Source organism: Myotis myotis, unplaced genomic scaffold, assembly GCF_014108235.1.
Source record: "Myotis myotis isolate mMyoMyo1 unplaced genomic scaffold, mMyoMyo1.p scaffold_m19_p_8, whole genome shotgun sequence".
Classification (NCBI taxonomy): Eukaryota; Metazoa; Chordata; class Mammalia; order Chiroptera; family Vespertilionidae; genus Myotis; species Myotis myotis.
This window is the reverse complement of record NW_023416390.1, coordinates 48,085,953-48,098,180: the sequence shown is the minus strand read 5'-3', so window position 1 is coordinate 48,098,180 and position 12,228 is coordinate 48,085,953. Positions and strand designations below refer to the sequence as shown.

The window sequence follows — 12,228 nt, the reverse complement described above, 5'->3', positions numbered from 1 at the left end:
CCAGTAGGAGATGTGCAGGAGGCAGCTGATCGATGTTTCTCTCCCATCGATGTTTCTAACTCTCTATCTCTCTCTCCCTTCCTCTCTGTAAAAAATCAATAAAATATATTAAAAAAAAAAAAGAATGTATTTCATATCAGTCAATCTGAAATTAACATATATTTATGAGTCGATGGTATATGTTCAGGAAAGGGTCTCACTAAAACTGTCTTCAAAACACATCTAACTATTCTATCTAGTTTGGTGTGATCCAGATGTTTGGTTTCCTTACCTTATCCTTCCTGTCTAATTTCTTATAGTCAGCACCTTCACTGGGAGAGAGGAATCAAAACCTGACCTCTTATTTAACCATTAGACCTAACATAGTCACTATTCCAGGTAGGATGACCATCTAAAATACAAGTTCCCTTTCCTCTGCTATTAAGGCCATTTGGGAGCAAGATCTTTGCATTAGCAACTTTTCTTATTGTATTTCTCTTGGTCCTGATTTATTTCTATTCTATTTGTCATATTATATTTGCCCTTTATTATAAGTCACCTGAAGTTCTTTTTGGAAAAAAAGTTGGGTGTAAATAAATTCAACAAACGAAAGATATACTCAGATAAACATCTTCATCCCAAAGTTTGATTATAGGCATCTCAGGAGATGCTTATGTCCTTAGTTAAAGACAAAGTAGAAATGTACCAGTTAGCAGAAGGAAAGGACCAATGGCATAGACAGTTGAATTGTGGACAAAAAAGAAGACATCACAGCTCTGGTGGCACATACAGATGATAGAACCCTGAACACTCACCACAGCTTTCCTCATCTGAGTGATCTCCACAGTCATCATGCCCATCACATTTCCAGCGAAGAGGGATGCATAGGTGATTATTACAGCGGAAAAACCCCACAGGTTTGCACGTCATCTCCTCTGCAAAGCACAGTCATTGCAAAGACTTCAGAAGCCAATGGTCAAGAAATGCCAAAGGAGGGATGGCTTTCTTATGAGAATTTTGCTATCATATTCTCAAAGCTCCCAGAGGGAGGAATGCCAGCAACACTCACTGTCAATAATCCGCTTTTGGCTGAACCTATCCTACCACTTGAAACTCAAAAGAGAAACATCCGTTCTCTTTTGTAGAAACAGTTGTTTCTTTCAGTTCCTTTCAAGGTGCGCGAATTCGTGCACTGGGCCCCTAGTTTCTTAATAATGCCTTCCCTAATTACTAGTATAGCATCCTTTGGGATGAGATTTGAATTGGTATCTGGCTTGTAATTTGCAACGGAGGCCTATACTGGAAGAGTAAGTGGTGCCACCAGCAAACAGAATATTTCTATCACATTGTCTTCACTTGATTAGATTCAGTTTTATTAAAATAACCCATTCTCTTCCTAACTGTTCTTCCAACTAATCTAACACACTCATAGTCATTTTGGTTTCAAGTTAGAATATATGCCTAATCTTCATAAATTCCATTAATTCATTTGGCTTTTGCCCATAAGTTATTTTTTATTGCCAGGGTGACTACAGCTGAACAATAGATGATATTGAAAGTCAGAGAGACATTCAGAATATAAAAATCTCCAAATAAGAAACACTGACTTTGAAATACCCTTTTACATGTAGATGCTAAATCTTTTCTCTAGCCTCATCAATTTCAACCAATCTAAAAGAGCAGATAAACAATTTAAACTTATCAAGTGTAAATAAGGATTCAATTTAGGAAAAGTTTTACAAGTTCCTAATCTATATATAAAAAACCCTAATATGCAAATAAACTGAATGGCAGAACCAAACTGGTCGCTATGACATGCGCTGACCACCAGGGGGTGCACGCACAACATGGTGGGCATCTGTTGTGGCCGGATGGTGGAGCAGGTGAGCGGGGGTGCCAGACAAAGGCGGGGCACCTATCGCTGTCATCGGAGCAAGCCTCTGGTGGTTACTGAAAATTCTTAGCTCCTGCACAAGATGGTCCCACCAGGTGCTTGCACTTGCTGCCGGAGCCAGCCCTGATCACCCCTCAGGGCTTCTCCACCTCCCCCTGCTCCTGAGGAGCAATCGGGGCAGCCACTGCTGCTAGCACCCACTGACAGTGCCAGCCCCGCTTGTACCTGCTGCTGGCGCCAGCCCCAATCGCTCCATGCTGTCAGTGGGTGTGAGTGGAGCCGGTGCCATCAGTGCATGGGAGCGGTGGTGGCAGGAGCAGGGCTGCCTGCAGACAGGGGACCAGGGGCCATGGCGGGGGGGAAGGGGCCGAGTAGGGGCGCAGAGGATGGGCCAAGACCCGCCCCTGTGCCCACTACAGCCTCACGGCCCATAGTTCCTTTCAAGGTGCACGAATTTGTGCACTGGGGGGCCCCTAGTTTCTTAATAATGCCTTCCCTAATTACTAGTATAGCATCCTTTTGGGTGAGATTTCATTCAAGATGCTATAAATTAAACTTCCCAAATAACCCTGTAAAATGCTACAAAAATGTAACATGCTATTAGAAGAATCAATAGATAGTCTTTTTCCAGGTGTAAACAAAGGCAAGATTACATGGGAAATCCACTCTCATCTTCTGATAATAGCACTGGACACTTACATTTTCTTGTCCCTCCCCACTTCCCTGCAGCCCCTCCTACCACAGCCTTGCTCATCGCTGTTGTCCCTGCAGTCATCGACACCATTGCACACAGCCAACTTTGGGATACAGCGGTAGTTTGTTTTACAGCTGAATTCTGTATGGTTGTCACAGCGATAGGCAGGGCCCACTGAAAAGAGGAAGAAGCAATGTCAAAACTGAAGTCTCAGTCCTGCCGGTAAATGGCACCAAAAAATACCTTCCACTGTCACATTTAGGAAATGGTGCTGATGAGTATCAACATCAACTAAATTGACTCTGGCAACATGTGTCTGTTTTAGGTGTGAACTGTTCACCAAGGAAGTTTTCTCTTACTATTACTCATTTGCGTTTTCTTTGTGGGAAGAAAAAGGACTGGGTTTGAAATTTAAAAACTGGGGTTGAGCCCTAGCTGGTTTGGCTCAGTGGATAGAGCCAAATAAAACTGGGTTTGAAGTGTCAGCTCTGCCACGAAATAAAAAAATGACCATCCATTAAATGTGAACCTCAGTTTCCTCATCTGTAAAATGGGAATTAGTAACACCCACATTCCTGACCTCAGATATTTCTCAGAGGCTCAAATGAGAAAGTACTAGATATACAAAATATAAGTTCTCGTTATCATATTCTGAACAGATAGACATTCAATGTATTAAGAAGAGAAATCACCGCATTTAGAAACAGGAGTCTGGCTCAACCTGCAGGCCACAGGTTGTCTTGCCATGCCAGAGTGAGCAGAGAAAGCCAAGAAGGGTGTCCCACAGGGATGAAACAAGAGGCTCAACATCTTCTCTCAATCCACACAGAGGTTCTCCTTGTTTTGTGCCCCTGGTCAGGCCATGCCCCTCCTACAGGCACTTACTGCATTCGTGGACGGGCTCATCCGAGTAGTCTCCACAGTCATTGTCTACATCACACTTCCAGGTCTGAGGGATGCAGTGGCCATTGGCACACTTGAAATAACCAGAAGGACAGGCCCTGCTGGCACAGTGGGAACTGTCTTCATCTGAGTCATCCCCACAGTCATTCACTGAGTCACATTGCCAGGCTTCTGGGATGCAACGTTTGTTGGCACACTGCCATTCATTGGACTCACACTTGTGGTGCTCTGCAGGCAAGAGCATTTGGTTATCAGCTTGGAAGGTGTCAGGAATAGAAGCTACTATTTTACACTGATAGGTCCTGGAGAACTCAATCATAATTTATTTTTAGAGGAATTATGTCCTCATGCACTTACTACCAACAGTACTACTACATGGGCAATTGACTATACCGTCTCTTAAATTATTAAATATCTTTTCTTGCATGCAGAATTAGGGGATAAGGACTGAATCACTTATATAAAATGTATGGCCTACTAACTTCATCTTCCCAAGTCCCTATTGCCCTAATGGACAATGTTTTTCAAAGTTAGTGTTTAAAAAACATACAAAAACTTTGTGTTTGTTGCTGTTGTTATGTTGTTATTAGATTGGAGGGGTTTTTTTTAGGTGTTTTTTTACTTTTTAAAAATGGAAACATAAATAAACTTTACAACTGAGAGTCCTGATTAATATGGGGGTAGGAAACCCTCATTTCCCCCAGTGTTAGCTGTCGAAGAGGATTCTACGTATAGCATATGGTAAAGAAACACCAATACACTCAACTATCTATCTACCTCAACCATTTGCCTTGTAAAGCCCTTAGGTATTCTTAAAAAAAAGCCTTTATAAAAATAGATATAGGGTGGAGTTTTCTCTTAGGACATTGGACTGGATTTTAAAAGGTTTATGACATTGCCTGGCCAGGTGTGGCTCAGTGGTTGAGCATTCACCTATGAACCAGGAGGTCCCGGGTTCGATTCCGGTCAAGGGCACATACACAGGTTGTGGGCTCACACCCCAGAGTGGGGCATGCAGGAGGCAGCCAATCAATGATTCTCTCTCATCACTGATGTTTCTATCTCTCTCTCCCTCTACCTTCCTCGATATAATCAATAAAAATATATTTAAAGAATAAAAAGGTTTATGACATTCAGAAAATCCCCACAGAATCATTTGTACACAATCAACTATAGAAATGAGCAAAGAAGGCATAAAGCAATTCAACATACCACAAAGAACGAGGTCTTCATCAGATCCATCAGGGCAATTTTGGTGAGTGTCACATAGGAAGTACGGACTGGTGCAGTTGCCATCCCTGCACTGGAACTGTCCTAGCTGGCAGTAGCGCTGTGGGCAAGTGGGGGGTTCATCGGAACCATCCAAGCAGTCTTTCTGTCCATCACATTTCCACCAGATAGGAATACACCTGCACGAAGAAAATATACCACTTCTCTTAGCAAAGCCCCAGGAGTGGTGGGTAGAGGAGTTTTCAATGGTTATCTGGAGAGAAGAGGCAAAACTGAATTCCAAGTTATGATAGGCAGGAGTTCTCTCATGCCTTGAGAAGAGAATCAGTTAAATCTTGGTTACTGTGGTATATTTTCAGAGAAAACATAATCAGATGAGATAGAACAGGTTTGTTAAGATTCAGATACATGCTGGAAAAATGCTTTGAGTATGATGATTAAATTCTGCCACAACAAACAGTGGAGTATGCATTTGGAGCTGTGGTTCTGGTATCAGTGATGGTCCGGAATTGTCTGCCTGGCAATATAAAAGACATTGGATATTGGTTGGGAAGTTGAAGGTCACTCACATTTGTTGAGCGCCTAAGTCATGATAGGTATACGCTAGATTCTTAATCTAAGACATCTTACTTAATCATCAAAATAATCTGCCATTGAATCTTAGATGCTATGATTTGCATTAACACGTGTCCTCACCCCACTCTCGGACTCAGTCCCAAGTCATCAATAATCTGTGGCCATGTTTCACAGCAAACACATGATCAAAAATGAATTTGCATTTATAACCCTGGATCCTCTGGCAGAGTTAGCGAGGAGGCTAGGCCAGTGTACATGAAAAAGACAAGAGAACTTCTATCACTCTTGAGGGCTATTTTTCAGTATACACATATCTAATATATGTTGGCCCTGACACTTAGGACAATTTATTAGAAAAAAACACAAAACAATAACATTGTTTGCTTCCTTTCCACAGATATAAAAACTTGCACTGGTTAATAAGTTCCTTCCATTCATGGAAGAAATGATCTGAAATTATAGACTGTGGTGAGGCTAATGAACCACATTAATTAGCCAAAATCTTGATTCATTTGAAAATTCCCATCCCCTGGAGCCTTAAAGTTCAATGTGTATCCAAGGGATGGAGAGACAGCCTTACTTCTCATTGTTAGCACAGAGGAACTGGGTGCTAGAGCACATGGGCAAGCAGTGCGTGCTGTCAACCAGCTGGATGGTCTTGAAGTCATCTGGACACTCGCAGGTGAATCCACTCCCTCCTGCTTGGATGAGGCAGAGATGAGAACAGCCACCATTGTTGGTACCACAGGGATTATTCACTAGTGAAAGAAGAAAGAAAATATACATGTTCATTCACTGAGAAAGGCTATCGAGCACAAATGAGCCGATTACTCACTTCACCAAACTCATCACCTCTCAGTAAGAAAAATCATTATCCTAGTTTCATGCTTTTTCCACAAGTTCGTAAATAGGACAGATGAGAGAGCTGCACAAGCAACACTGTGCTTTGAGAAAACTGATTTGTATGCTACCAGAAGTGAGATATACCCACTGGTATTTTGGGGTAGACCTTGGAGAGTAGGTCGGGAACTTAGCTTACATTCATATATCCAGAACCTAAGTTAAAGTTTTAATTTCCAGCAAATGCTATATTCTCTCATTCTAAGGATATAGGCAACAGAATTATGGCCAAGGATGAGGTGAATCGATAAACTGAGCGGCATCTTTACTAATTTTCTGGGCTGCCACTTGGAAATAAAGACTAATTTGAAAAAAATAATAGGAGAATATTAACTTCTAGAAAGAAATATTGAATATCTTTATTTTTCCAATTATTTTCCTTATTTCCAAGTTTACCATATGTTTTAGAAAAACACAACAACCATGCAGGCTCATAAAATCCATTATACCCTCAAAATATACTTTTGCTAGACTATCTGTGAATCATATAATGATTTTAATTGCATGAAGGGGAAAATAAGTTCACAAATAAATAAAAACAAGTTCCCTAACTTATGATACACTGAAATGTGTTGTTCTTGACGTTTTGACCTTCCAGAAGACAAACAAAACATACATTAAATACAGAACACACAAATGTCATATGCAAATCGACATTTAATATATGATGTTTTATAATTATAAATTTCTTTTAGACCAATCATTCCAATAGGTCGATCTTAGTATTAAGGAATTATTGTTATAACTACATCTATATAATTATAATACATCTCTTAGGTATTAGAATTTATTGTGTCTATATAGGAAATGTTCTTATTTTTCAAAAGTGCTTCCTTAAGTATTTAAGACTGAAATGTGACGATATTTTTAATTCACTTTAAAATACTTCAGTACTCTAACCAAAATTGATAAAGTAAATATGGCAATATAAAAACTGTTAATTCTCACCATACACAAAAACCCAGATTGATTTTTAGGAATAGAGCCACTGTTAAGAAAAAGAGTTATAAGCAGCCTTTTTAGGAGGGGAATAAACTCTAAAGATATTCCATACCCTCAGCTTTCAACATATGTTCTGTAGAAAATATTAAGGAGTAATACCATTCCCTTTATAAATCATGAGGTTTATCCTATATAATAAAAGGGTAATATGCAAATTGACCCTAACAGCAGAATGACTGGGAATGACTGGTCACTATGACACACACTGACCACCAGGGGGCAGACGCTCAATGCAGGAGATGCCCCCTGGAGGTCAGTGCGCTCCCACAGGGGGAGCTCTGCTCAGCCACAAGCCAGGATGACGGCTGCCAGTACAGCAGTGGTGGTGGGAGCCTCTCCCGCCTCCTCAGCAGCGCTAAGGATGTCTGACTGCAACTTAGGCCTGCTCCCCACTGGCAAGTCGACATCCCCCGAGGGCTCCCAGGCTGCCAGAGTGATGTCTGACTTCCAGCTTAGGCCCAATCCCCCAGGGAGCAGACCTAAGCCAGCAGGTGGTCATCCCCCGAGGGGTCCCAGACTGCGAGAGGGTACAGGCTGGACTGAGGGACCTTCCCAAGTGCACAAATTTTTGTGCACCGGGCCTCTCTAGTCTATAATAATCTATAATAATAAAAGGGTAATATGCTAATTAGACCAGATGTCTTCTGGTCATCCTTCCTGACAAAGCTGGGTCCAGAGGGAAGCCAGCTTAGGTCCTGGGTGCCTGCGGGTGGCCGGAGGAGGGAAGCAGCCCGGGTCCTGGGTGCTGGAGGGAAGCCAGTACTGGCAGCCAGGGGATGGAAGGCCTACTCTTGTAAGAATTTTCGTGCATTGGGCCTCTAGTGATAAAGTAAACAAGAATGTCATGCACAAGAACCTAAAGCAACTGTGTCAAACTTCTGGATCATCTACTCACCAATTGGCTGCCTGTATGGATGATATACATGGATGTCATATGGTCTATGTGTTGTGTTCACCAGCATCATTCTATCTGATCCATCATACTTGTTTCCCTTTTCAACTGTCCTTGTATTCCAATCTGTCCAATAAATAGTGTCTTCAAAAATGGTAATAGCAAAAGGGTGAGACAGGGTTCCATCATACACGGTGTGTCGATTTTGGCCCTCCAAATCAGAGTACCTGGGGTAGGAAAAGAAAGTCAGTCAAAAGAGTCCCTTGGTGTGGCTCATTATTTGAGCATGGGCCTATGAACCAGAAGGTCATGGTTTTATTTAATAAATAAAGGATATTTTGACTGAACTAAAGATGTAAAAGTTGAAAAGGCGATGCCTTAAAAATAGGAATGGCCAGGGAAGTTTAAATAATCACAAATTCCTAGCCACAGCTGTTTTCCTACACATATAGCTAGTTCAGCTATTGTATGTTCTCCACTAAGCATCCTTTTGATATCCTGGGATGAAAACCGGTTTTGTTCCCTAAGTCATTGGAAGAAATCAGAGGATAACAATACAGAGCTGGAATTCTGCCTTCTCGTGAACATTCTGGGGGAGAAGCTGTTCTAGGAGACAGCTGGGTTCTCAGTATAACCTGAGCGGCATATACTAGCTGAATTAAATTATAGGCCTGCAGGTTTGACTATGCATATACTGACAGCATATTTATTATTATTAATCATCCTCTGGGCACTATTAATGAATACTTTCCCTGATAAATGAACCTCCAAAGGAGGTTCTCTGATTTCAAGATGTCACAAGAGCATCCACAGCCAACTATCTAGGTCCTCCTAGTTCCATCTCATTCATTTCTCTGAGTCTGTCAGAATAATTTTTTAACATATTCTTATTGATTTCAGAAAGGAAAGGAGGGAGAAAGAGAGAGACAGAAACATCAATGATGAGAGAGAATAATCGATTGGCTGCCTCCTGCACGCCCCCTGCTGGGGATAAAGCCTGTAACCTGGGCATGTGCCCTTGACTAAAATTGAACCTGGGACCCTTCAGTCCGCAGACACTCTATCCACTGAGCCAAACCAGTTAGGGCAAGTCTGTCAGAATATTGATATTTTAAGTATTTTTAAATTTTGGAGCTAACTCTAAAAACTCAAACAGGAGGTGAAATGAGCTAGCAACTAAGAAACTTGATAATGTTAGCCATGTGATGTCAGAAATATTTTCCAAAACACCATGATTGATGGTAACTTATAAAAAAAAGTTGAAGACCTCTTTAGCCTCTGTTAATAAGACTGTAGATAAATAACCAGAACTTAATCACTATCTGTGGGCAAAGGATCTGAATAGACACTTCTCCAAAGGGGATGTGATAACACATCCCAACATGTACAAGAATGAATTATATGTTCCATAAAAATGTGTTTACTTATGTAGTCCATGAAATGTACTTCTCAACACAGGCATTGCAACCCCTCCAAGAGTTGATCAAGTCAAAATGGCTACATGAATATTAAAGATTCATTCATTCCCAGATCACAGTGCCTGATATTAAGATTGGACTTTTAAGCAGTAACCTACTGCCTCAATTTTAGAACCCAGCTACACAAATTTTATAAAAAAGGGAGCAGAATATTAAGTAGCTAAAAAATTCCTTTATACCTTTAATGCTCCTTAAAATACTATGTGTACACTGTCTATTTCAGTTAAACCTCCAAACATTCAAGACCAAAAATAATCTACAAGTCCTAAAGGACTAAGAATAACCTACAAGTCCTTTCCTACTGACCCTAAACATATCTTAAAACTAAAATCATTAAGATAATTCCACTGAGCTCAAAACAGGTGTTAGAGAGCAGAGGCTGGTGGCATAGCCTATCAAAACAATTCAGTGTCCTCTGCTTTCCAGGATAGGAGTGCCAAAGAGTCTTCATCTCATGTGTCAACAGGAGAGAATTGTAGGGAAATGTCCCAATTAACTATGATTAACTATGTCTGCCATGAGCACAGGAATGTGTGCCACGTATTCTTCCCTTCTTAATGGCATGTTCCCAAGAGAACATGGAATGGGAGAACTTCAAACATTTCTACACTGACTTTGCCAGTAAAATAAATTGAAAAGAATGACAAAATCTTTAAAGGCCTTTCAAAATAATTCTATTGAGTTAATGACAATTCCATGCTTTTGAATGTAACAGCCTATTGAATGTATCTGGGTACCTGTTCATAAATGTTTACCCAGAAGACATTACTACAGTCCACCTAGAACAGTGATGGCGAACCTATGACACGCGTGTCAGAGGTGACACGTGAACTCACTTTTTTGGTTGATTTTTCTTTGTTAAATGGCATTTAAATATATAAAATAAATATCAAAAATATGTCTTTGTTTTACTATGGTTGCAAATATCAAAAAATTTCTATATGTTACACGGCACCAGAGTTAAGTTAGGGTTTTTCAAAATGCTGACACACCGAGCTCAAAAGGTTCGCCATCACTGACCTAGAACATAACTAACAATGCCCCAAAATAAACATGTACTGGTTGGTTAAGAAAGGATATTACCCTTTTTACAATGAGTATTTTTCATTGAACAGTATAATATTTAACACTTTTTAATTGCTTTTACTAGAATGATTTGAATGCATTATCATATTGAATAAACGTCAACAAATTCTAAGGCTATATAAAACACATCAATTTACTGCCGGGAGCCGGTCCATCCTTGCTGTTTCAAGGGACCTGGCATATATAGCATACTGTTCTTAATATGTTTGCTCACCTTCTTGGCACTATGTGTTTTAACCAAGGTCACCTCTCTGAGAAAGGTTGTTTCCCCAGGTAGGGATTTTCCCCTGAAGTTAGGGAGGGAATAAAACCCCTTAACTAAGTGCCAGGCGGGTAATTAATCACTTTAACTACGAACAATCATGCTGAAGCTACATAATCTTTACTCCCTGGAATGGAAATAAGAAACGCCCTAACCTTTGGAATAGAGATTGATAGGATTGGAATCAACGGGTATAAATACAGATGTAACAAGACAACAGGAGACAGAACCTAGACACAGAACCTACACAGAACCTAGAGACAGAAGAACTTCGCAGGAGAGAACATGGCAAAAGATCCTGGACAGAAACTGGAGACAGAACCTAGAGACTAAACATGGCAAAAGATCCTGGACAGAACCTGGCCACAGAACCTAGAGACAGAACCTAGCCAGAGAACCTGGCTGAAGAACCTAGAGACAAAACCTGGCTACAGAACCTGGATAGAACATGGCAAGAGAACCTGACTAGAACCTGGTGACTGAACCTGGCTGGAGAACCTGGACAGAACCTGGCTGGAGAACCTAGCGAGGGAACATGGCTACAGAACCTGGATACAGAACCTGGATAGAACATGGCAAGAGAACCTGACTAGAACCTGGTGACCGAACCTGGCTGGAGAACCTGGACAGAACCTAGAGAGGGAACATGGCTACAGAACCTGGCTGGAGAACCTGGAGAACCTGGCTGGAGAACCTAGCAAGAGAACATGGACACAGAACCTGGCTGGAGATCCTAACCAGAACTTTGCTGGAGATCCTGACCAGAACTTGGCTAGAGATCCTGGCTAGGCTGTTGATCAACTGAACGCTGTCTCCGTGTCATTCCTTCTTTGCCGACTCCGTCCACACCTTTGGGGACCCCTGGACCCGCTGGGGTTGGACCCCAGCATCTGGCGCCCGAACAGGGACTTGAACCCTGGTGAATGCATTAAAGTTATATCAGGGAAAATCTTTTTAACACTTCGTTCTTTTTTCACATGCTAAAACGTATTTATTAACCGTGTATTTGGGAGGGAAGAGCAAAATAAAGGGAAAAGGAATTAGGATAGATTGAGCATTAAACTATCACAGAGGAGAGATTACTAGCTTCACTTTTTTAGATGTGAAAACAAAAAAAAAAGAAAGCACCAGGACAAAAACCTGATCTGTATGACTTCAAAATTCACTCTCCTTCTATTGTAGCATACCACAGAGCTCAGTGAATTGCCTATGGGCAGTTTTAGATAGAAGTGACCTCCAATTCACAGGCCAATTAGAAGCTGCCTGGCAACACATGTCCTGGTGTTTGGCATAAACAGTTACCCAGTTTGCTTTATTCTTTTCTGTATACGT

The 12,228-nt window shown here is 41.1% G+C and overlaps 1 protein-coding gene across 1 annotated transcript in view; it reads right to left on the bottom strand.

Moving 5' to 3' along the window:
* The window catches only part of LRP2 (LDL receptor related protein 2), a 199,828-nt gene that overhangs the window by 40,347 nt on the left and 147,253 nt on the right, over nt 1-12,228 (bottom strand). Inside the window, exons 53-58 of the mRNA XM_036320297.1 lie at nt 8,074-8,297; nt 5,857-6,034; nt 4,683-4,879; nt 3,453-3,698; nt 2,613-2,741; nt 795-914 (exon numbers count right to left, since the gene is read on the bottom strand). Of these exons, the coding sequence (XP_036176190.1) occupies nt 795-914; nt 2,613-2,741; nt 3,453-3,698; nt 4,683-4,879; nt 5,857-6,034; nt 8,074-8,297 (1,094 nt within the window). The remainder of the gene's footprint in view (nt 1-794; nt 915-2,612; nt 2,742-3,452; nt 3,699-4,682; nt 4,880-5,856; nt 6,035-8,073; nt 8,298-12,228) is intronic.